General features: G+C 37.2%; 1 protein-coding gene across 1 annotated transcript in view; it reads right to left on the reverse strand.

The window, feature by feature from the left end:
- Adgrb3 (adhesion G protein-coupled receptor B3) overlaps positions 1–27,587 on the reverse strand; it is a 719,524-nt gene that overhangs the window by 146,852 nt on the left and 545,085 nt on the right. Inside the window, exons 17-18 of the mRNA XM_021197371.2 lie at positions 4,213–4,339; positions 2,505–2,608 (exon numbers count right to left, since the gene is read on the reverse strand). Of these exons, the coding sequence (XP_021053030.1) occupies positions 2,505–2,608; positions 4,213–4,339 (231 nt within the window). The remainder of the gene's footprint in view (positions 1–2,504; positions 2,609–4,212; positions 4,340–27,587) is intronic.

A 27,587-nucleotide genomic window follows, 5' to 3' on the forward strand; every position in this document is an offset into this window, starting at 1 on the left:
TGAAGGGGGCTGCAACCCTGTAGGTGGAACAACAATATGAACTAACCATTACCCCCAGAGCTCGTGTCTCTAGCTGCACATGTAGCAGAAGATGGCCTAGTCAGCCATCATTGGGAAGAGAGGCCCCTAGGTCTTGCAAACTTTATAGGCCCCATGCAGGGGAATGCCAAGGCCAAGAAGTAGGAGTGGGTGGGTAGGGGAGCAGGGCGGGGGAGGGTATAGGGAACTTTTGGGATAGCATTTGAAATGTAAATAAAGAAAATATCTACATGACAGATATGACGAGATATGACGAGATCCGTCGCCACTGGGGTGGCAACTTCCTGGGTCCTAAGTCTGTGGCTTTCATTGCCAAGCTGGAAAAGGCAAAGGCGAAAGAACTCACCACTGAATTGGCTTAAATGTACACTAAGTTTTCTGTACATAAATATAATTACAAAATTAAAAAAAATAACCACATGGAACATCTACAAAATTCAACCTAGCATGTTGTCTATAAAGTAAATCACATGCTAATACATTTTAGAAACTAGAAATACATTAATCCTCAATGTTTTCATTAGAGGAAAAGACAGGAGGATCTCAATCCCGCTGGATCACATGTTGTAGGATGTACCTGGTCTTTATAAGGTAGTTTGAATGAATGACACTACAAGATCCACTTAGAAATGCATGAGTCTTGATACTTCTTTCAAGTTGTAATTATTATTTCACTTGTCTTATGGATGGACAATGGAGGGATGACCACTTAATTCTTAGAAATCCAGATTTGTGCTATTTCCTGGTACTCTTTTTCTGTAATTCTCCACTTCAGGATAGATTTTAATACATTCTTAAATGATTTCAGAAATTCCTAGAATTCTGTTGTAGTAAGTGACTGTGCTGCATTTTCTGAAGTTTAGAAAACCTCATGTGGATAAACAAATATGTCATATATTTACATTGGTTATTCTAGGTGTATGAGGGGTGGGCAGGGAGGGGAGGGGAGGGGTGTAGCAGAAGGTGGAAATGGTACCTGAGTAGAAATTGCTAAAAATGTAAATGTCTAAAAGACTCTAATGGGTATCAATTATGAGGTTATCATAATTACCCAGTATCTTAGAAAATCCCTTCATTTATTTAAAAAGAGACATGTCATGTATACAACATAGAAAATGGTATTCTTCCAAGTTTGTCAGTTTCTTCTTGCAGGACAACAGACTGACTGAGTCTTAAATATATAATCCTGTGTTTTCTATAGTATTATATCTACATTAGGCATTTTTCAATTTCCTCTCTTCCTGTATCAGTGTGGCCACTCTGTAAGTGTTAACCTGTTGGACAATATTACCACAAGGATGCAGAACTTCTTTTATATACCTGGGTCACATTGTACACATATTTTCCTTTTTCACAAAGCATAAAAAACTTAATATACCTGATAATTTAAATATCTTTCACAATCAACTCTTTTAAAAGAGTGAAAACCATAAAGGACAGTAATATTTTTATTTAAATGTCAACATTAATCTAAATAAATATTCCTTATTAGGCAGTAATTGATTTTAGTATTTCTATTGATTGTATAAAACCCGAAGTAAGTATAAAAGACTTTAAGGGAGGCACGTCAGCTCTTACAACATTAAATATATCAAATATTCTGGAAACAATAGGTAATTATCTATATACTAATGTAATATTGCATATTAGGCCATATTACTATTGACAATGGTTATAAAACCTTTAACTGTTAAAATATTATAAAATCCATTAAACAGTTCAGCCATATTACACATCTACATTGTCAGTGCAGGAGTAGACACCAAATCTCACAGGCCCAGTTCTTACTAGCATCCTAAGAAATGCCAAAGAAGTTATCTAGAAAAATATTAAATCTCTACAGACTATTAAATAGATGCAATTGAATACATGGGACAAGAAAAATTTCCAAACATTTCCTTTCGTATTTTTATGATGTCCTTTATCAGACTTGTCAAAAATCTGACTCATGGCAAGCACTGAAGTAAGTGGCCATTTGTAGAGAACTTAGACATTTTGTTATTGCTTTTCATCTAAGAGAAGACTCTACCCCTTGGGCCAGGCTCACTGAAAGCATGATTGGCCCTTGAGAACTTGATATCTTATTCCTGTAGAGAGAGCATTTCAACTCTCCCAATTAAGGTCTGAGGTTCACCAACAGCTGATATAAACATTATCCACACAGAGAAGAAACTCAAGAGAGTTGTGTTTACATGTGAAGAACTCATCAAAGTCTACTGTCATGTTCTAGAAGAAAAGTATGCACGTGTGTTTTGTTTATTAATCTTTATCACAGACAAATAAAAGCCAGAAGATTAGGCAAATATGGTTCATGTGTTCCAGTTCTATCACAGAAATCTTAATTCTGTTATAAAAATCCTGGTTCCCATATATGATGAAGACAGTAGACATTTGTTCTTACAATTCTCTGTTCTAATGCAGAGAAACTGAGTTCTCTACCTCAGGTCTACCCACTAATTACATACCTCCATAGTGCTGCATACACAACTGCTAGAGTTATCAAGGCCAGGCAGGAGAGGCCACTGCCTACTATGAGGGTAACTGAGGGGGTACCAGAGGATTCCATGACCTGTAAGTTAGGGGGAAAGAAAAGAAAAAGAGAACTTACATGAATAAAAAATAAAATTCTAGACTCAGAGAAAGTAAGTGATCACTCAGGAATAGCACAAATAGTTGTTCTAGTTACCAGCTAATTAACCACAGAACACTCAGTTCACACATTCTCAAGCTCCAAAAGGACTAGCTCCCCCTTCTCTCACACTCTGAGGGAAGTAATAAAGTCTTTGGAGTTTCAAATGCTTGATTACAGCCCACCACTAAAGCTGTCTACAAGACCCCAAGCTATAACTCGATCATCACTCGTAGGTGAAATTTTGAGTGATATCTGAAGCAGCATGTGTTTTGTTTAGTTTAGTTTTTTTTTTTTTAACTAAGTACAGTTTAGCTATTTCTCCATATGATTCTTGGTAAGATTTATCTTGCTACTCCCATTTATAAATCCTTATGTTACCTAAATCTGGTGCACAGTTACTGAAAAATCTGAAACTTTCTGACTTTTGACAACTTTGTTCTGAGTCAAGAATTCGCACATGAAATTTCACTTGCTTGGCTTCCAAGTTTACAGAAGAAAATAGAATGCTATACTTAAGCTTTTCAATTATATTTTCCCCTATGAACAAAGTATATGGAGATAATTTGCATAGTGCCAGTGTCAGTCCCTAAAACCATGACCTTGAAAAATAAGCTTATATCTTAAAAAAAATATATAAACAGTACTAATACCCACTCATCCAAATAGCTTCTTTTCTTAGACAGTAGCATGACCATAACTAATGAATTCATTTGGTTTTCATAAATTTTTATATTAGAAGTTTGAAGCAATACACTGTATGGTTAACTGTGTCACAAAATCTGTATCAAATTATTAGGTATATCTATCATCAAAATAAGCAAAAGTAGTGATACTTTTAGGCCAGATTCAGGCAGAAAGTCTTATTTATCAGAGTATCTATTTGTCATTATTTCAATTTTCTGTAAAATTTTCTCAAAATACATTTGGTGAGAACATTATTTTTCTCTTAGACTGCTCTGTACAGCTCGTTCTTTCAGAAACTAAATTTTCTTTTCTTTTTTCCTTTGCAAAAATCTACATGCTTTTAAGGAATGATTTTACAGTTCCAAACAACCATGTCTCCATGAAAACTTAATTTGATTTAAAAATACATATGTATCCAAGGACACCCTCAGAAAACCTGTGCTGGAAATATCCAATGCAGATCTGCAATGTGTTCAGCTCTAGTGGCTGGGGTCTTCTTTCTACTCCTAACAGCATTGTCACAATTTCCCCTAGAGCAGCCTTCCAGCTTTAAAATAAACCTTGAGATGGCAATTATTTTTATTTGAAAGTTTGCAGAATATTACTGATATCAGAGTAAATCTCCAAAACTATACTACAGAAATGCCAAGTTATAAGACATAAAATTGGGTAGGATTTAGTTATTGCACACCAACTAGAATTCAATTCGCCAAGCTACTGTAGCTGAGGAGAACAACCCGATTTTGCCACCCTGCAACCTTTTCTATTTCCCCCTTTGAAATGCAGTTCCCTGGAGAAACACTCGCCACAATGTCCCTGCCTTTGCATTAAAACCGTGTTTTCCCTTTGTTACTTACTATTTCTCTAGGTTGCTGAGCCAAAATGGCGAAGGTAGAGAGCCGATCACATAAGCATTTCGTATGGGATGCATCGGTAAGCACAGTTTTACATCCCTGGGTGGACCACGTTCCCAAAGACTCGTTCCTGCAAAGGGGGTGGAGGGGAGATCGGGATAAATACGCCTGACAGCCAAGTCCGTAAAGAAGAAAATGCAGTTTAATTGAGAGAATCGCCTACTGTAATTCCCGTACAGGAAAAAAAAATCTACTTGTTGTTGAACAGGACGTAATTTAGATGCATCTCCAGTAATGCAAAGCGAGAGTGGGAAAAAAGCAAGCAGGCGGCGGTGCGGCGTGCAGAGAGCTGTCCAGCGCCGGAGGTGCTGAAATCAGGACTAGCTCTGTCCAGCCCTCTGCGAGAAACGGCGGCGGCGGCAGCGGCACCAGCAGCCTCCGAGCGTTGGCAGACACTTGCTATGCTCATCGGATCGTTTCAAACACTCAGAGTGTAAAGAGGCTTTTCATATTTTCATACCAGCTCTGATTCCAGGCCCGTGGTTTGGACCGTGAATGCTGTCTTTTAAAATGCGGATTTCTCTGAAAAGCCTGCCTAAAAGGTTACATAGCTTGGGTTGGGTGATACGATCTTCTCCGCTGCTGGTAAGGGATTTTTCTTCCCTTTAGAATTAGCTGCTGTGAAAATTTCACCCTGGAAACGGGAAGAGGCATCAGCTGGTTCCGACTCTCACTGCCTTTGCCTGGTATCCAGGGGAGGGGTGGGCTTCAGATTAAGCTTCCCACTCCACACTTCACTTACTCCAATGCTCTTCTAAAGCCCCTTAATATTTCTTGCCCTCAACTGCCTCTTTGTCCAGGCGCAGAAACATTAAGCTAATCCCAAGTCCACTGAATATTTAGAATAAACCCACCCCAAAGTCCAGCAGGATGGGGGAGGGGGTCAGTTTTCTCTTTGGTGTAGCCATTTAAAATGCTAAAGCATATGGTTTCTTTCCCACCCCAGCAGAACAATAAAAATGGTATCAACCTACGTCTTGTTAGTAGAGCTGGTGGCAATGGGGGAGAACCCTGTCATACCCCCCCCCCCCCCCGCTGCTGAACTACTCTGTAGAAAGAGAAGAAAAGGGGGAGCTGCAAGGCTCAACCAATCAACTTTATTATCCTTACACGTGCTTTGTATAGAATGCACCAATTGTCACCTCCCCTCCCCCCAGGCATGGAAACTCTCCAGCTAGGAAACCTGTATGTGTGAGTGTACTTAAATATTTTAGCCAAGTTACTATATGTGTTAAAAACTGACTCTGAAACTTGAAGGGGAAAACCCAACATGGATTAGTGTTAGTTTCTATGTACCTTTGGTTTTGCCTGTACCAGTTTTTAATTTCCTGAGTTCACTGGCTTAAATGTGCATATAGTCCATTTCATATAGGTGAGGGTTTGTTTCTCACACTTGGACTTCCGACTTAAGCTACAGAGTACAGTTTACACTGTCCCTTTTTGGAGTCTATAAGCAGTCCATTTTGAATATTCATGGGTTGATATCAAGAAGGAACACACTATATTTGGGAATGGTTAGGTAAAAATTATGCCCTATCTTAATGAAAACCAAACCAGCAAAACAAAACAAACAGACCCCAGAGTGTTAGCCACTTCAGAATTTTGTAAGTCCATGACATCACTCAAGCATGCCAAATTATCTTTTAAAACTAAACCTAGTTTTACTTCAGGTACAACTGTTTCGAATTGTAATTGTACCTAATCACAGGCATGTAGCAAATAACTTATTTCATTAGCTGTGTGTCTCTGATCTTTTCTTTGTGACAGTCAAGGCCAAACAAAAAGCATTTATCTCAGCTGGTCAACGTTTTAAGGAAGAAGATATACTTAAGAACCTGATGAGTTGTTTTTTTTTTTTTTTTTTTTTAATTCCATTGTTTATTCTGGATGGCAGGTTCACTTTAGTGCAGTAACTGTCTTCTCACAATGGAGCCTAAGTACTTGTGACTTCCACATGATGAATTTATGTCCCACAAATGAATCCAATATCTTGACAAGGAAAAGAACTTTACTGTAAATAAGACTTTAAAGTAGAGAAACTTATGTTTTATATACATGTAATGAGAGTTCATTACTCAAGATATTAGCATCATCCTACATTGACTGTCAAATGTAAAGTCTGGGTTCAATACAATGTTGCTAGACTCTGAATATCATGTAAATTTTAGAAGACATCTTTATAAAAGTGGGTAAATTTGCTTTACTCTGTACAGTGATTGGATGGTTAGCCTTCCCTAGCCCCAGGCAGAATTAAGAAGAAACTAATTTTGGATTCTAAGTGATAACCTTTCACTCTCCTCTGTGCTTTCCCCCAACATGAGATGCTTCATGTCCTTTTCATGTGTATCTTCTTGGTTCTATATCACCCATCCTTTCTCCACAATAGCACCCCCTATACTTTGTCTTATGCACAATAATCTATGAAATAGTAAATATGGACTCACACGCTCTTCCTTATTTAAAAGAAAATATAGAACAGTGTTCTAAATCTAGTCCTCTATGACTTAAAATTATACAAATAAATAAACTTAAGGGAAAATTAGATGCTGATTCAAATAAAAAGCTGTTTAGTTTTTAAAAATTAGCAAAATGTGNCCAAAGCATTTGAAAACTGTTTTAGGNTAACATGGAATTGATCTTATGAAAAAATCAAGTAAATATTGGAATAGGTGGTATGAGGAATGATCTGCAAGGTGAGAAAGGAGCTGTCAAGTTCTTTCTACATCTGGTTAATATTAAAAGTTGAGTCAGAAAAGAGTGACATCATTCTGATGCATATGTATCATGTTCCTATAAAATACTTTGCTATTTTATGACAAATAATTGCTTTTATGGGGGCAGCCTCCCACCTAGATCAGGGTGGTCTCGAACTCTCTATGTAGCTGAGGATGACCTTGAACTTCTGATATCCCTGCTCCTACTACTGGGTGCTGAAATTACAGGCATGCGCTACCATGCCCAGTTTATATAGTGCTGGTGATTGAACCCAGGGCTTGGTGTGTGTAGTATCCGCTGACTGAGCTACATCTCCAGCGCCATGAAACTCTTATCAGTTGGTTTTTCAATGATTAGCAAAGCACTAGCTGTTATTATAAACCCTCTGGTATGTATCGCCTGCACTTTTAAACTTTCCAAGGCTTATTCTCACTGTACAGCGTTCTTAGAAAGCATGGTACACATGTCTGATTGATTTCAAGGATATCTGTAAAGCAAGCTGTTAAGAGCTTGGCTAATGTGAAGCAAAACAGCTGTCCTGGGCTGCATAGGGCATGTTTATTTTTAAAAACGTATTCACTGCTCTGGCCTTCATATTATTATTCCAGTGTCATAATTTTTCATGCTACAGTAGAAAGTGTTAACTGTAGTTTTTTTTAATTTATTTATGAAGTTTAGGTTGTCATTCAGAATGCAAACATCAGATACAGTGAAATGTAAAGATGTAATAAGAATAACAGACCAATGATATCAGAAGTAGACGCAATAATGATATGTGCAACCATATTATACTGAAAACCATACATTGCCTTTTCATGATATCTTTCTGTACATTATGCATTTTTCAAATAGTCTTTAAACATAGCTGTGCTTGCAGAAATTCCTCACAACCAGTGAATTCTTTGTTGGATACACCTACATTCATCAGTGTTAGCTATTAGCTGTCACCTGCACATGCCTTTCTTCCTATTAATAGGCTGGCTAAAAGGAGAACATCTTCCTGCCCCAAGGATTTAAAAGTGCACAAAATTTCTCTAGACTATAAGAATAAGAACTCAAATTGTGTTTTTCTTATAACTTAACATTTATTTGAGTCTTTGAGTCAAGCATCTATCTGGATGATTTTTTGGATCTGAGTACTGGTGGCAATTTTTAAATTTACAATTGGAAAATATGGCATATGTATATATCCTCTATGACTTAAAATTATACAAATAAATAAACTTAAGGGAAAATTAGATGCTGATTCAAATAAAAAGCTGTTTAGTTTTTAAAAATTAGCAAAATGTGTCCAAAGCATTTGAAAACTGTTTTAGGGTAACATGGAATTGATCTTATGAAAAAATCAAGTAAATATTCCACTTTGTTATTCTATAAGTCAGCCACCCTTCTTCATATATCCCAGAGAACAAGGTGAGTGCACATGCCCAGAGAGGCCAAGCACATCCCACCAGGGTTGGGAGTGGAGTTCCATTGGTTTGGAAGTGCCTACTTAGATTCTGGGAAATGGGTGCTCTAGAAGCACAACAGTTGCTCTCAGCTATATATCCATTTCTCTAGCCCCATTAGGGATTATTATTATAATTTGTAATGTTAAATTTTCATTGGAATGTAGTCACAGAATTTGTCAAATTTTAGCTTATTGAGTGCTAGGATTATAGATGCAAGTTCCCAGACCTAGTTTCTAATGTGTTTTAAAACAATATATCAGAGAGCTGTCCTATACCATGTCACTAAGATTATAAAACTCAGAGCTAAAAGTTCCCCCCCCCCACACACACACGACAGAGTACACACAACAGATACTCACAACTGAGTAGCATATATATTATGTTCCACTAATATATACATAGTTCCATTAATTCTCAGTTCCTTGCTTATCTCTAATTTTCTCAGCCAACAGTATCATATTAGTTGATAAATTCATCTAACTTTCCTTGTTTATGAGGTTAATCCTTACAATGCCACATTAGAATTCTTTGTGCTTTTGAGAACTTTATCTCATTTGGGATCCCTGATTTGCTGCTTTTCACTTAGTAGAGATTTAATGGAAGATGTTGCATGAACTTAATGATGTTGTGCAGCAGCTTTAGGGAACGTTTTAAATCCAGGTAGTAGGTTAAAAATCCAGATAATGTTTTAGATCTAATCAATTTGCTGTCCTTTAGTATAAAGCAGACATATAATGGGAAGAGCATCAATGGCTCTTTGTAGAGACATCTATTTGCCTCTGGCTTCAGTTATCATTTAATGATGATATCTGAAAGATTCAACATGTCTTTGGTAATTGCATTCATTCCAGTAGGGAGGCCAGCATCAATACATGTTTATTGAATGATTTCCAAATGCTTGAAAAGGGAGAAGATGCATAAAAATAAATAAAGATATATTTTTAGAGAAAACTGAAAGTCCATTAGGAATAACAGCAATCCTAGAACATATTTTCTGCATTAAGTGAACAAATATTTCAGAAAATGAGATTGGCTCTGCCCTCAATGTCTAAGTCACCACTGTCATTTGCTTGACCCAATCTTCTTCCTGGTTATTGTGTCCATGTTTACCTCTTCTCTCAAGTACAGTTCAGAGAAGCCAAAGAGATACTAGTGTCAAATATGATAAATAATGTCACTCCTTAAAAATTCTGACAATATTTTGACTTTTTAATTTTTCTCTTCTTACTCACAGTGAAACACAAAGTTCTTACAATGGTCTGCAACCCCGGCTACATTTTGCTCCTCACTGTCCCTCTGCCACCATCTCTTAAACATTCACTTCTGCATGTCATTTACAACTACAATGAGCCCCTTGTTGGCTCATGTTGGCATGCTGTGCTGGGTATTCCCTCAGTTCAGAATGTACTTTTCAGTTGTAAATGCACTGTTCCCTAGCAGTGCTAAAGCCTCTGCCTTCATCACATACTATCTGAGTTGCGATCACTGATTGGCTAGTATGCCATAGTTGGTTAAAAATGTCTACAAATTGTGTTTAACCCTTTGCCTCCAGAGGTTGAGTTCAGCCCCTTATCTCTGAAATCCAGCACAACATGTGACACTGATCAGGTCACAGTGGAAGCATGTAATGACTGAGACCATGCCTCAAGAGGGCTTACAGTTCTATTGTGATTGTCTTGAACTGATATTGTGATGTTAAATAGCCCAGGCTAGCCTCACTGAGGATGAGAAACTGCCACCATCTAGCAGGCACGTGAGTAAGGCTATATTAAGCCATGCATCCCCATGATGACCTGCAAGATGGAGCCTAGTGAATCACACCAGCTGGGAAGAGCTCAACCCAATATTTGAACCAGAGGATTATGGGAAAGAAAGGAGCTGTTGTAAACCACAGATAGTCAGTGAGGTCCCTTTTATAATAAGGGAAAAAGTACTCTGTCTTTTGAGATTCTCTCTGATCTTCCTCTGAGCTGAGCTGCTCATTTTACACATCCTGTGGATACAGTCCATTCTGTGCTCCACACACAGCAGCATTTATTCACCAAACAAACCCTGCATCAAGCATTTCCCTCGCTATCATTTTTCCAACAGCTCAGGTGATTGTTAGAATTTTAAGACATAATGCTATTGTACAGCATCACCTGTATGGTAATGTAAATGTAACTTTTTTATGTACTAGGAAACTAAGAACCTTTGTGTGCCTCAACTTGACCAAAAGGTTTGCCTCACTGTAATGATCTGGAATCAAATTCCTAACTACCTAAAATGTAATGCTTTAAATACAGTATTGGTTGTCTTTGCTCACCAGAATACAAATCTTATGTTTATTTCTAAAATGGTCCTTGACAAGCATGTGGCAGCTGCTTAATGGAGATTTGTTGGGTGAATACCCAGTACAGATTCCGACCTTATACACATGAACATTATTATTTGGGGTGCTACATTTCCACTTTGCCCTTTAGCACTTGAGAATGCAATAGAAATTTTCTTGCAGGTGCATTCTCACTGGCTTTTAGTCATAAAATACACATTAAAAGCAAGAATATGTCACTCTTGAGATGGCCCGACATCACTTACTAAAATGGTGGCACTAGTTTTATTGCCAGTAACATATGTTTTTGTTACTGTTTTAAATTCAAAATAATGAGAGTAGAAAGGAATATGGGCCTAGCATTCAGGAAGATAGGTTATAAATATGTATAAGTACTTCACAGTGATTTATTAATAATTAAAGGTTAAAATATGCTAGCTGTCATAACTAGTTATGTAATAAGCAAATAATAATAATCCTATTAATGAAAATAACAGTTAACATTTATTGAGTATTCAGTATTAGGTACTTTAGTGGAAACTTAAAACATATTTTTTAAAATTCTTTAATTTTTTTCCTTTTATTAATAGTAGATTATTTTCTCATACCACATATATTGGTTAGAATTTCCCCTCCTTCCACTCTTCCCAGTTCTTTCCTCCCTTAATGGTCTGCTCCCTTTCTGTCTCTCATCAGAAAATAACAGGCTTCCAAGAGAGAAGAACCAACCACAAAACCTATAAAATATAATAATGTAAAGCAAAACTGTTATATTGAAGATGGACACTATAACCCAACAGAAGAAGAACAAGCGCGAGAGTCAACCCATCTGCTCTCACAGCCAGGAACCACACAACAATGCTGAGCTAACAGCTCTAATACGTATATGCAGAAGACCTGCTGCAGACCCATGTAGGTAGGCCCTGTGCTTGCTGCTTCAGTCTTTGTGAACTTATATCAACGACAGCACCTGCCTCTAATCCCTGCATTTGGGATGCAGATCTTTCAGTTTGAGGTTAGCCTGGTCTACAGAATGAGTTCCAGAACAGTCAAAATAAAGAGAAACCCAGTCTCAAATAACCAATAAACAAATAAATAAACCAGCAAAAATAAATAAATAATCTTTAAATTTAGTGGCACATGGTGATGAGAGTGCCTACAGTTTCGGCTTTATGCAAGGTCACAATAGAGAACTGTTTGAGCTCACAAATTTGAGAATAAACAGACAATACAATGGGCCTCCCATCTCATCTCATAGCTTTGGAGAAAAAAATGCTATTTTCTTTAGGAAAAAAAACCGAGATAAATAGAACTCCTGCCTCCATGTAGAATATGAAGACATGAGAGATAAGAGTCTAGAGCTAAAAGATGCTTGAATCTCTCAACTGGTTAATATGCATAGATGAGTCGTGGAGTGCCTATCTTTGGTGCTATTGTTTTGTCTTGAAAAGAAATAAAAAGGGAGTCAAGAGATTGTGACTATCCTAGGGACATCCAGCTGATAAAGGACCGTGCCAGGATTTGAGGCCAAGTCTGTGTACTCCCCGGCAGTTCCACCTCCTGTGTCCTGTCCCTATGGAGTAGACACAGGAAGAAAGCACAACCATAGTTAGAAACACAGGGAGACTATTCCAAAATGGGAGAAGAATAATGAGAACTAAAATCCTGTGGGAAATTTTTATACATAGAGAAGAAGTGATCAAAGGTCAAATTATAGACTTCAAGGATGTAGTTTGAGAATGATTATTGTGAGCGTGGATTGGGTGAAGCTTCTGAGAACACTGAGAGAAGCTTAGTAGTGACGTCAGACAGAAATTATATTGCTGCACGTTACAAAAGGACCTGCGTGGCATCGAAGAGTTCAGTGACAAAAGGGAAAAGACGACACACGAGTCAGGCAACCTAAAATGAAATTCTTCTGAAATAACCCTTCAGTTTACTATGGTGTCTTACTTACTTTTCTGTCGCTGAGATAAAACAGCATGACCAAAGACAGTTTATGGAAGAAAGACTTTATTTGGCCTTTAGATTCCAGAGGGATAAGAGGTCATCATACGGAGGCATGACAGCAAGCGGCAGGCACGGCGGCTGGAGTAGGAAGCTTAGAGACCATAAGCTCAAATGTGAATGTAATCAAGCACAGAGTGAATCGGGAGAGAAGTGGGGACTTAAACTCTCAAACCATGCCTCAGTGATGTACTTCCTGCAGCGAGGCTACAGCTCCTGTAATTTCCCCATACAGGGGATCAATTGGGGACAAAGTTAGCCGATGTAGGACAAGTTCTCATTTAAGCCACCAGAGAAAGGTTGATATCCCCAACCATTTCGTGTTGTAGACTAAAGAGTCACTGTCACCGAGCAGTAACAAGAGGATGCTGTAAGGATGAGAAAGGACTTGCCAGCTTGACTCAGAGTCATAATGACAACGACAATGTTAAAAAAAGGAAAGAGAAGATGTTCTATTGAAACTCCAATTGGAAGAACGTCAGTTTTTCAAGAAGACTGAAAATCCAGTATCAAAGTTTCATTATGCTATTCCCATTTTTTTCTCAGTAATTTCTGAAACTTTTATATCACACATTTTACAAGCCACAACTTGAACCATGGAGAAAGAAAAATAAAAAAAAATAATTTGGAAGTAGGAATTTTAATGACATCAAAAATGTTAATAGACTTCAGCTAACTATATTCTAAGTAAAATGTCTAATGAATACTGAAACACATTTTATTTTCAATACACAGCTAGCTAAGAGCAAGCAAGACTTTCAAAGTTGTTCTTGAGTGCTGAGTGTGGGTAGGGACAGGCAATAAATTATTTTATTTATTTTCAAAGTGTTTTTAAAACGCTTTGGACATTGAGTGTTAGTTAATCTCAAAATCACAAAACAATTCACTCTATTTGGATTTATTTCCCTCAGAAAAGCTGTTTATCTGGGCTGGTAACCAAGTTTTAGCCAGACATAATTTGCAACAGCTGAGATGCGCAACCCTGAAAAAGCAGAATTATTGAAATAAAATGGAGCACTTTTAAACATATGTTACTTTCCCTTTCTTCTTAATAATCTGGACAGAAAGCCAGTCCAGGGCATGATTGCACCATTTTAAAACAGTCACAAAGTGCATCCAAGGCCCCATGAATTTAACATCGGCTTACTTATATCCCTATCCTAATGACTTTTACTTCATATGCTTTTTGTGGAGTATTAATCCCAACTTTAATATACATAGACAAAAAGAATAGAAATAAGTTTGAAAAGACAAGACTGGTTGCTTCTGGCTACTGAGTTACAAGTAGGTTTTTTTGTTCCTTTATATTTTTCAGGCTTTTTTGTTTATCTCAAATATTTATATTATTATTATCATCAAAAACTCTTGAAATTAAAAAAAATTAAAATGGAATAAGAGAAAGTCAGGCTACTGTCTGAGTAAAAGTGTGCATTTGGAGAAAATAGATTCCTTCTTAAAGACTTTTATGATTTAAACCAAATTGTTCCCTCACAAGAACACTAAAAGATATATCTTAAAAGAAAATATAAATATATCTTTCAAAGCATACATATCTTTATGTGGATTGGGGATATGTGTATTTCAGTATTTACTAGGGCTTCTCTTTTACTCTAAGGTATTAAGTCAATTTGTAGTATGTAGCTATTTTATTTTATACTACATTAATGTTATGGTGTGTTGAAGTGATCTAATCATAGTTTGGTTCACAGATTATGATTTATATTTCATTACCATTGATTATACAAGATGTCATATCATCAGAAAGTATTCTGCTTAAGTTACACAAATAATCTTTCCCCATTTTTAATGGTAAGGTCACAGATATCTTTAAAATATGAATGTTATTTTGAATGTCTATTAAAGATACCTGTTTAAACAGACTGTATAATTTGAGATGTGTAAGTATGGTCGACTGTTTATCCCAAAAGTCCATATCTTGGAAAAAAATTACAAAGGTGCATCTTTTCAGACAACTCTTACCAAATCTATGGCAATTCAACACACTGTGGAACATTAACTACCAAATACACTTTGAAATTCTTTTAACAGAGCAGCCAAAGTTACATCTATGATACTGGTAGGAGTTAAAACTTTATAACAAGAAACTCAGCAGAAGTAGTACATGAGAATTTCAGGTGCCCTGTGTTTATTCCGTGTGTGGGCACACGCCTGTAGAACTCACCCTGATCTGGAAGAGCAGTTTCAGTTCTAAATAACTCATTCCTAAGACAATGAATAGAGGGGCTAATTAAGGCTGCAGTGTTCATGCAAATGCAGTTGTTCTAGAGAATTCCTTTCAAAAGAGATGGGGATTTTAGATCTTGGGATAATCATACTTTAAAAATGTGAATAATTATTGCCTACAAAAAGAAAAAGGGAGAAGAATGTTCATTGGACATTCATTTTACTGAAGTGACCATGAAAGCAGTGGGCTTCTTTGAACTGAGTAGGCATGCCAAGTATGAGAGAGATGTGTCTGTGCTCACACTGTTAGGTCCACTTTAGGAACCTGGGTCGTAGTGCAGAGAGGACAGAGATGAGTGGGAGAGCTGAACATGATCATACTATTCATGAACACATAGAAATAAAACAAAGTGAGGCTTAAACATCTTAGTAAAATGTTAACTAAGAAAGTAATAGGCCAGGCAAGAGGAGCTCTTCATAATCATGTATCTATAACTAACATATTAATTTTATATTAATCCTAATATACCTCATTTGCAAGTATTGAATTCATTAAAAAATGAATCAATATTCCAGCATTGCAGTGTTCAGTGTGAAAAAGCTCTTTCAATACAAGCCAGGAGGTAAATGTTTTTTACTTATTCCATAATAGAAATATGTTCAACCGTCCAGTGAAAATTTCTAACAATGGTTTCAGGAAATACCAGACACAACTCTTACTTTTTCCTTCTCTTTGAAGTCATTTTTTGGATGTTCTTATGGTCCCCATCAAAAGCATAATACTCATTTCTCACATTCATTTCTGCTGTGGCAGCATCTGCAGAGTCTATAGGACAATAAATGTCTTCCTCCAGCATAAAGTTCATTTTTTATTTTTTTTTTAAATTTATTATCTGTGACATTGGGAAACTTATTTTCTAATTTCATCTGTGCTACTAGAGTGCTGCTACCCAGAATGTGATACCCTGCCTAATTGGGAATCACATCCCTGTTACCAACTAGAACCTTGCATATTGTGTTTATCATAGAGGAATTTGTAGTCTAGAAACTCTACAGGAGAAATACCCTTGCTAATTATTTATTTAATAGTTCTATGTGTCAAGCATTATTCAAAATAATGAAAATGAACTTGGTATGATAGCTCATGCTTGTAATCAAAGCATATGAGCATAAGGAAAGAGGAGGGCCATAAGTTTGAGGCCAGCCTAGGTTACACATCGAGTTCGAGGTAACGTCAGCCATTGTCTGAGGTTCTATTTTAAAAACAAAACCAAAAGCAAAAAAATACCAAATCCAGATCAACCAACCAAACATTCATCCAAAAAGAACAAAACAAAATGAAAACAAAACAAAAAGTCTAGTTCTATAAAAATGCAATGTACCATCATAACATCACAGTACAGTGTTCTTGACAAGGACATTATGTTTGGGGATCGAGTAACATGAACAAGATTATTATCAGAATTCTCTGACTTGAGATGTAACTCAATTGATAAAGTGCCTAGCATGCAGGAAGCCAAGTTTAATTCCAGCATCACTTATAACTAGGAATAGCAGAACAAGTCTATGATTCCAGGATTCAGGACGTAGAGGAGAATCAGAAGTTCAAGGTCGTCATGTAATATACAGACAGACCACTACTTCTATAATTAAAAAAAAAAAATCAACAAAACAAAGCAAAGCTTCCCTAGTAATATTAGAGGCTAGGTCTAAAACACTTAAATTTACGAGAAAAAAGTAATTCCCTCCATTTAAAAAAAAAATGGAAAAAAGAAAAAAAATTGATTCTCCTATTTTTTTGAGTTACTATAAATGGAAGCAGAATCTTGAGTTAGCAAATCTGTTTGGAATCTTATAACTGCATGGCTAACAGCTAAATAATGTCTTATGTCATGGGTGGCCAGCCTAATAGAAAAAGAAAAATTATATAGCACCAGAAGAAAGAATCTATGTCATATCCTGGCATGAAATGTAAAGGATATAATCTTTCTATCTTCAAACACTGCCATTACCAATAGACTATCAATAGGAACCTTTCATTCAAAGTTTGGAAATGTTGAACATTCAAAATAATAACCTGAGAAGTATGACTACCCAAAACTACACATAATGTTTCCTGATTTTATACACTTCTGGCTTTGGGGAAACTTGAAGAGAGATGTCTTGTTAAGAGTCCATATTTCCACTACTTTCTATAAAAGAGTAAGATGCTGTCTTAATTAGGGTATCTATTGATGCAATGAAACAGCAAGGCCAAAGCAATTTGGGGAGGAAATGGTTTAATTGGTTTATGCTTCAGCATCACAGTTCATCCTCAAAGGAAGTCGGGAGAGGAAGCTGGAGGCAGGAGGTGGTGCAGAGGCCATGGAGGAGTGCTGCTTGCTGGCTTGCTCCTGGGTGCTTACTTGCTCAGCCTCTTTCCCTATAGAATCTAAGACCACTATCCCAGGGATAGTCTTACCACACAATTTGGATCCTCCTCCATCAATCATTTTCTCAGCTGAGGTTTTCCCAATTCTTGTATGAAGCGGGCATAAAACTAATCAGTCCAGATGTTAAAAGAACTGCTAGAGAGGCAGCTTTGACACACAAGGGAGACTTCCCAAACATCCCGAAGATTCCCTTCTGCTCATCTGAAGAGAGGGAGGTTCCAAATAGGAACTTTTGACTAAATGGCCACGTGACCACAAGGTAGTGGTCAGGGCACTGGGAGGCTGAACGAAGTTCTGTAACTAGAGAGTGCTAGCACAGAAGAATAATGAAGAGGCAGGAACATTTTTCATTGGATTATATAGCATAACTTAAAAAAAAAGATTTAATGTAAGGTGATTTGTCAAATTAGATGAAAAAAACGTGTAAGAGCAAGAATGCTCTAATGAACTGACTGTAAGTGAAAGGAAGCTCTTTTCTTTTTTAATACATCAATTTGGGTGTCCTAAAATATTTTTATAATTGAACAAATATGGACTTTCACCTTCCTGTTTTGTAAAAAACCAAAACCAAAACCAAAAACCCAAAACACACAAACAACAGCAACAACAATAACAACACAACAAGAAAAAATAAAACATTAAACGTTTCACTATTTTGTGTTCGGCAACATTCTAGATACTGAAATTTCAATAAATCCAGATCCTTTCCTCCCATATGGAGTCAAGTCTACACCTTGTCGACAATAAGCACCTATTAGGGAAACTCTAAAATCTATAATCTAATTAGAGATTGTAGAAGTGTGACTGGTATTCTAGTGATACAAGGAAAAAAGGACAGACTCCCATTTCTCAAAAAGCCTAAAGAAGCACGCACTGCACTATAGAAAATTGTGCCCGGCCCCTGCTGTCACGCTTTCTCTCCCCTCTGCTTGCCAGCTGATACTTCAGATAATAAATAAGGCAGACAGTGAAAATTCTCAGTTGAAGGACAGCACTGAACGCTCAGTGGCACAATTAACATCTTAATGAGCAGTCAAAGCCTTTTGTGTTTTGGCTCTCAACCACGTTTGTCTCTTGAGTAGATCTCAATGTTTTTCTGCTCAGAAAACGAGGAGATTCCTTCAGTGAGGTTTTAAATGAGACCCCCCAGGCCAGGGTTCGGGAGCTGGCTTCACGCTTTCTGTGTTGTTGAGGAAGTTCTTCCCTGGTTGAGAATCCAAAGGCACTTTCAGCTCTGGTTTCTAATTTAGCATATGCAAACACTACAGCTACAACATTCACTATTCAGGAGTGGCTAATATTCAGGAAGTGACCCAGTGAGTGTGAGTTCTCCTTTGTAAGGTGTAGTGGGCTAATTGCTACATGGGAGGAAAGTGATTCACAGAGGAAGCATTGGAAAATGCTTGTGATTTTGTTATTTGGGCCTCAAGCTTTGTATGATGTCCCAAAGGTACTAACTTCCTTCATTGGAAAGGATTTTGAATGTCATTAAAGAAAAGAAAAACTCTTTGTCTGGAGGTGTCAGAAAATAAACTATATCAGAGCGAAGTACTAGTTTATAAAACCACTTTTATTTCAAGATAAAAATCTTCGCAAAACATCAAGGACCAATCTTTTTTTTTTTTTTTTTTTTTTTCCTGATGCAGGGTTTCTCTGTGTAGCCCTGGCTACCCTGGAACTCACTCTGTAGACCAGGCTGGCCTCAAACTCAGAAATCCACCTGCCTCTGCCTCCCGAGTGCTGGGATAAAAGGTGTGCGCCACCACACCTGGCAGGTCCAATCTTCTTATTCCCATCACTAGAAACAGCAGCAGCAAAACCCAACAGCTGCAGCACAAACAACAAAAACACCGTCAAGAGAAAAAATCCCATTAGGAAAAATTTTAAGCATCTTAAAAATTTTAAGGCTTCTAATGAAAAATTCTCCCCTGTCATAATTAATAAAGCTCTACTAGGATAAAACACGGGCTGCTCCTGTGTTCATAATTCATTTCGGACTGTTCTAGATCCATTAGTAAAGTGTGCACTCCTCACACAGGACACTTTAAGGTTTAATGTCATGAGGTTATGAGTGGAGAATCTGAAAATTGTGACACATTTCCCAGTGACAAGAAGGTCTAACGGGAGTTTTCACTGAAGGAGATATTAACACATCCACATAGACATGGAAGGAGGACAACAACTGTTTTAATTTTGCTCACCGGAGCAGTCATAAAACCAAGGACACTGTGCACATCTACCTGTGCGTTACATCATCCTCGCGGAGCTGCAGACTCCAGTCTTGTTCCTTGTGACCTTCATTTCTGGTTTCCTCTTAACCCCAGTCAAAAGGTATTTCTTAAGTTTTCATGTAGAAACGCCTGCATATTTAGTTGACTGATTTTATGAATAGTTTTCACAGGGCGTCTGTCACAGAGGCAGACTTTATATTGAGACAGGGACTCCAAGTTCCCCGCAGAGAAGCAGATGACACGGTAACTCTCTCAAACATGAACATTCCTCTCTGTAGTCAACGATCAAGGATTCATACATAACTCCATAAACGCAGACATGTTCCTACTGAGGATACGTTTTGGGAAGACTGCTAGGAAGATTGTTTAACTTTACGGTTCAACATAAAACTGGTTTTGCTAATAGCAGAATTTTTAACTCTGCTGTGTCAAGACAAAAAACGAATGACCTGTGTTCAAATGTCTCTAAATGAGGTCCTTAAATGATGGTTTAGAATTTTAACTGTGGTCGTTTTCCAGGACAGACTCAGATGGGAAATCGCATTGAGAAGCAAAATATCCTGAAGCAGTCATGTTACAGTTTCAGTGTGAAGTGTCCCCCACTGGCTCATGGGCTGAATGCTTCGTTCCTGTGGTGTTTGTTTGGAAATTTCTGGAAACTTTAAGGGGTTGTCTTCATTGGAGAGAGTCATAGGGTATGGTTCCTGGGGGTATCCCCGTCTCATTCCTACCCTCCTGCTCTGCATGATTCTGCTTCCATGATGTTCTACATTTCGATTGGCCCAGATTAAATGGAGCTAATGAGACCTCAAAAACAGTAAGCCCAAATAAATCATTCTTTCTATATCGTTCTCTCAGGTATTTTGGTCACAGTGATGCTAAAATAAATACAAATAATACCACATGACTAAAGTGGGTTTTTTTGTACCATCTAGCATGTAAGAGAAATGCTGAGAGAAGTCTATAGAATGTCCGTATGATGGCATTTTATCCTATGAACTAAGTACAGTTTTGGAAAATCTTCACTATGTGTGATCATAAAAACTCTCCTTAGGCCTAGTTTAGTCTGGTGATAGCAACTCCCCTTCCCTTCCGGATTTCTCTCTACCCAACTCGTCTCCTTTCACTACCAGATCTGTAGAACAAAGTCTCCTATAAAAACAAGCAGACAGTTAAGGTGTTCTAGGTCTATAAACATGGTTTTAGAATGGTAATACAAGTTAAGATAGAAAGTGATTGAAATACAGAACTCTGAAGTCACCATGATGGGCTATATGATAGGATATTTTATCTAAGTCGCAAAAAATAGTACATAAACATTGTGAATGTAACTCTTACCTAATACTTTTTACAATCATCTCATAATTGTTCCTACTGTATGCTGTTTATTATTACAAGAAAAAGAGCCTTTTATTGGACAAAAAAGGGGAAATGTAGGCATAATGTTTTCTATGCTATGTAAAGTTTACCCTTGGGATATTCAAATGTTGATTTATCTGCCCTCATATTCTTGTTTCAATCAGGGCAAGTCATTGTAATGCTTATACCAAGGATCTCCTGTGTTAAGTAAGAACTAAACAGTTCTTACCATTTATTCTCTGCCTTGTCAATAGATGCTAATCACCCAGTGGCTGTGAGAATAGGGTGAGACATCCACTAGTGAGAGGAAGGAGAGAGGGAGGGTGAGATGAACCAGTAGGATGGAGGAATTGGTGCCATGGAGAAAGGGTCTGAAGAGCCAGATCAGTAACAATATGCAAGTATCATGGGAGAGGAATGAGAGGCAGCCAGATTGGCATAGAAGGTAAAGGTAGATCATTTAATTGCTCAGCTATTGAGGTGCATTTTTAAATAAACAACAACAATAAAACAAAACCAAACAAAAACCAAGCAGAAAATTTGTAGAAAGCCACGCACAAACAAGGATGAATGTGATTTTTGAGGCCCTTTGTCTTTGAACTGACAGCAAGTGCAATGATCCTATGATAATTAATTCATGCATATCTTAAGAATTGGTATCTCTTTCTGTCTCATGTGACTTGTTAGAAAAGATTGCTATTCACAATTACTCAGCATGTATTTCTTTCTTCTTTTTAAGAAAGACAAGGTACAAATGAACTAAATTCAGTTTTCTATATCTAAACCAGGACATAATCTGCTTGAGGTTGTGGCATATCTAAAATCCTAATGTATAAGAAGCATTAGAGATGGGAAAAATTACTAATGGAGTCTAAAATAGGAATGCTGGTTAAAATAGGAGTTACTTTTTGGCAAGCAGAATTATTCTTGACACTAATGGGTTCTACATACTCAGCTATGAGTATCTCCAGAAGCATTGAACATATTAATATCACAAAGGCTACTTCCTTTTGCTCTGTAAGTTTAGGTTGCTTTTGATCATCTTTTCAATGGTTATACAGGTTGCAAATATTTACCAAAATCATTAATGATTGTGCAGAATTATCCATTCAAGATCTTCTGTCTTGGACTCTATAGGATATTGGTTACATAAAGATGAGCTGTTTTGAGATAAAGTCCTGTTCTAGACCTATTTCTTTTCTAAAAGACCAAAGCTGTAGAGAAAGGGGTGGGAATTAGATATATCTGTATTAATTCAGTTTGGCATCAGTGTTAACTTGTGTATTTTTAAGAAGGAGCAAAAGATGGAGAGAAACCACATAGCAAGACATGACTGTGAAGGGAAACAAATCAGTTGGTTTTTTATTCATCTAACAGCTCAAATGAGAGGAAATGATAACACATCCTTTTCATCTGCTACTCTGTCTTTCAAGCAAATCAAGTTCCAGCTACAGTGAAGTTGCGAAGCACTGCAGCCCTTGATCTACTGGGTAATGTCATGGGCACTCTTCCTGAGCCTGGCCACCTTGAACAAAGTGCTGCATCCTGCTGTATCATGGTGGCTTCCTCTCCAGCCATGCTACAGAGTTATAGATAATTTATGACCTGCAGCACGCAGAGATAAAGGAGAGTGAAGTAGATGTTCTACCTAGCATTGCAGTCCTACTTTGTGTACTGTTTCTCTTCACGTTTTGAAATAATTTTTACAATCCCAAGATTAGGAAGCTAGTTAGAAATTAGGAGAGCTGACCATCACTGAGAATAGACCCTTCCTTCACAGTCATCAGTAGACCTCACCTCATGATTCCCTCTTAAAAGATGTATTATAAAGGAAAGAGTTGGAATTGAAAATACCGTGGGGCTGGAGAGATGTCTCAGCAGTTAAGAGCACTTATTGTTCCTGCCGATGACCTAAGTGATGTTCTTAGCATCCCATCATATGGCTCAAAACTTTCTGCAACTCCAGTTCCAGTAGCTCTGAGTGTCTCTTCTCAGCTCATGAGCACCAGCCTTGTGGGCAAAATGCTAGTACATACAAAATAAAAGAAGCATATCTTAGACATAAAAATGCTTGGAACTATCATGTGAAAGGAGGGTGAGACTCATTTTCTGTTTGTGGAATGAGTTTGCTGTGGGGCTCTTTCCCCAATGTTCTTCCTCTTCTCAGATCATACAGGGATTCCCGGAGTCTGGTTTTACTGTCCTGGTTTTACTTAAAGGTAAAGCAGTGTGCGACTGGTTCAGCCTTATTTGTCTACACTGTCCTTGTTCTTGGACCAGAAGAACTCTCCTATATCCCCAAGAGAGCCCTGTGGGTGACATGACATGTCTTTTTATCAAGGTGAGAAGGCTTTGTAAGTACTTAGCTTCTATGTAAGATATCTTATACTACTCAAGCCTTGAGAACCAGTTCTCACTAATTCTGAGTATTCCATGCAAATGACTCTAGACAGTAGATGTTGGAGATGGGACATAGTTCTGTTTAGATACAACAGTTTCTTTCTTTTTTTTTTTTTTTTAAGNTTTNTTTNTTTATTATATGTAAGTACACTGTAGCTGTCCTCAGACACCCCAGAAGAGGGAGTCAGATCTTGTTAAGGATGGTTGTGAGCCACCATGTGGTTGCTGGGATTTGAACTCGGCACCTTTGGAAGAGCAGTTGCATGCTCTTACCCGCTGAGCCATCTCTCCAGCCCCAACAGTTTCTTTAGGTTGGGACTTCTATCCATATTCTTAGTGAACTTACTATTGTTAGGCATTCATAGTTATAATATTTAAAATATTTGTGTGTAGATAGTAGTTTCACAAAAATATCCTAGGTGAAATAAGCATTATGTACACCTACATTCCTCCTAAGAAGAAGTTAAAGAGAGAAATCAATGCAAAAGACTTGAACTAATTCTCACCATCTGAGTCAACTGTAGGAAAGAATTAAAGAGTCTGTCCATAGCCTTCTGTGGATTAGCAAAACTAAGAAATCTATCTCACTATGTGAAAGTCAGAAGATATTTGGGCACTTCTTCACTCTAATAAGAAATCAGAAAATTTTGTTTTCATGACAAGAAGAACCCTATAAATCATTGGTAGGAATATTACCATGATGAAATGATGAGATGAAACTAGATGTCTTTGGAATGTTTTATTTTCTTCTTGAATCTTCAGGGTATCTCTAAAGAAAATTGTAGGGGCTGGCTATATTATATCTTTTTTGGTTTTACAACTCTTGATTTCAAGGAAGAAAATTTGAATTTAGTTCATATTTTCTCAAGAAGAAAGTACCTATATCCTGAAAACAATGGCCATTTATTTTATAGAATAATATAATTGAGATGTATATTATGTATTTGTTTCTGTTTTTTTAATTCTGTTTTTGTTTTTGTTTTTAAGGTAGAACTAGAAACTAAAGAATATGAGAGGATTCAGGACATGTCTTCCTTCCTTTTTAACATTTTATTTTAATAATCTGAACAACAGAAATTGCATAAATAAACAGTATATAGAATTCCTGAACCCCTTAACCCAGCTTTTCATAGGTCTTAATCTGACATTACCACCATACAATTTGTCTAATTTATGATGAATATGAATGTCAGAAAGGCCCATTTCCTATAGTCCTATCCGGGACATATTTATTCAAACCACTACAACAATTTTCTTCAGGCTTTCCATCTGAAATTAATAAGTATCTTTTGGGTCACTTTAGATTTTGAGAGAATGATGTATCTGGACCTCTTATGTTAATAAACTTTTTAAATTCCTTTATGACATCCAGTATACTTCAGTGTCATTACTCCAAAACCCTACCATACCACCCTTTTCACCAGTGTTTAGTCTTAGACCTAAGCATATATGGGGCTTGTGATGTCATAATTGTCTCCATTAGCATAATATAGCTCCTAAGTATTGCTGCTTTAATGTAACACAGACATTTTAAATGAAGTACATCTGAATTAACAAAGGCAGGAGATGTTTTTAACTCTTAACCTAGTCAGGCATCTTGGATTGCAACAGTGAAGAGCTTTTGAGAACCTGCATTCATACCTCATACGGTAATTTATACCTAAGCTGATGTTCTGATATAATACTCCTCCTCCTAAAGACAACTGTAACAAAAAGGGAGTTTTAATGCCCAGCAAAAAATTCTATATCCAAGTTTTTTTTTTTTTTTAATTTATTTCTCTTTTTCTCCAGTGCTGGGGAGAATTTCTTCCCAACCAAGACTATATGCCTTCTTTTTTTTGTAAAATTTCTCTTGATAGTTCAGGCACAGCATTGCCCAGGGCTCTTTGTGTTTTGACATTATTTTTTATATGTATTCATTTATAGGAAAAAAATTATTACATAAGGGATCAGTTGTAAAAGTCTATTCTTTGCTACTCGATTTTCAGATTTTGAATAACAGAGGCTTATATCCATCTATTCAAAGCCATGATGTATAGTTTTGAGCATATTTATTAATAAGTTAGTGTTCATTGACCTAATGAAAAAATATTAAGGCCGTAAAGAATGGAACACATTCTTGCTTTTGATTTTTCCAAATGATTCATTCTCTAACATAGCTTTATATTCTTGGCTAGAGAGAGATTTTCAGCACCACATCCAAGGTTCCCACTCAGCATCCAGGCTTTTTATATCCTCTTTCAGGGCCTAGGCTTGTGAATCCCCCTCACCTTGCTATTTATATCTTCTCCATGACCCACCAGATATTGCCCAGGTCCCATAATGAATGCCCTGGACTAGCCTCACCACAGCTTTCTCTGATGCAGACAAAATTCTACATTTTCATGGCTTTTTCTACCTGCAACCATCCACAGGTCTCTTTTATACCTCATCCAATGTCCTCCTCCAAGGTCTACTAGAGGGAGTCTCCCTGAAAACCCCATCCATCCCTTTTCTACAAACCACAAGGTACCACAAGCAGTGCACCAAGCTAATCTGAGAAGTTGTAGGTTTCAGCAAGGACACTCCCTACTTCGACTCCAACATGCAGGATCTTCAGACAACATATCCATTTTTTCTGCACAGCCAGATCTACCCCCCCCCCCCACTCCAGGTTTGGGCTAGAAAACACAGTATACATACCAACCCACTCCCTTCTATCCACTAGATACATTCAAGCCAAGCTATTTCAAATCACCATAACAAAAACAAAGAGAAGTTTTAAAGAGAACAGGCACCTGATTTGTGCTGAGGTCAGCATAAAGTGGGTAGAAATGACAAAGACAATTCAAGACTAGACAATGGAATTCAATTAGCAGGTAGAAACATTGAAGAAGACTCAAGCTGAAATGAAGAAGAAATTGTACATCCCAATAACTTGATCAGAAGTCTCAAAAGAAAGCCTTACAAGTAGAATGAATCAACCAGAATAGAGAATATCAGAATTTGAAGATAAAGTAGAGGATGTAAACCAAATAAGGGAGGAATATGAAAAATTAAAACACAGCATAACACACACACATGCACACACACATGAACACACACACACATGAACACACACACACACACACACACACACACACACACACACACAGAGGACAGGAGCACAAAAGAAAGTGTGGGATGCTATGAAACAAACCAGTGCTTTGAATTACTGGTATTGATGGAAAAGATCCAAAGTCAATGGCATAGACATGATCTTCAACAAGATCACACAAAACAAAACAAAACAAAACAAAACAAAACAAAACAAAACCCTCGAAGTTAAAGAAAGACATACCCACACAGATACAAGGAGCACAGAACACCAAGTAGATAAGATTAGAAGAGATAATTCCCATAGCAAGCCATAGTTTAAATACTAAATATACATAATAAAGAGCATATTGAAAGCTAGAAACCACCAACTCTTAAAAAACTAAAAACAAAAACCAAACCAAACCAAACAAACAAACCAAAAAACCTTCAAGTTACATTTAAAGGAAGACCCATCAGAAAAACAATTGGAAACTTTTGAAAGCCAGAAGAGCGTGGAGCAATGCATTCTATGTCCTAAAGGACCGGGATGGCCAAGGTAGGATAATATACCCAGCAAACCTATCTGACATAATTTATAAAGAAACAAAAACTTTCTATGATACATGAAGCCCCCAAAATTGTATATCCAACAAACTAAACCTAAAGAACATTCAAAAAGCATTATTTACGTTGAAGAGAGGAATAGACACAGCAGAGGTACTGCGAAAAGAAACACAAAGCCATAATTATTAAGCTAAAGAATGCCACTAATAACACAAATAGCACCAAAAATCAAACTGATGAGCACAATTACCACACACAAACCTTCCAATATCAATGCCCTCAATCCTCTAAGCAAAACCCACCTATCTGTTGACTCCAAGAAACATCTTAGTTTTAAAGACAGATGCTGCCTTAGAGTAAAAAGATGAGTGGAAGCACTCCAATCAAATAGAACCAGGAAACAAGCAGGCTTGCTACCTTAATGTGTGATGAAATCAGCTTCCTACTAAAACCAATTAGAAGAGATAGAGAGGAAGATTTCCTTCTAATTGAGGAGGCAGTTTACCAGGAAGGCATTGCTGTGCTAAACATATATGCTCCAAATTGTTGGGAGTCCAATCTCATATTCTCTCTCTCTCTCTCTCTCTCTCTCTCTCTCTCTCTCTCT

The sequence above is a fragment of the Mus pahari genome, chromosome 5 (genome assembly GCF_900095145.1).
Source record: "Mus pahari chromosome 5, PAHARI_EIJ_v1.1, whole genome shotgun sequence".
NCBI lineage: Eukaryota > Metazoa > Chordata > Mammalia > Rodentia > Muridae > Mus > Mus pahari.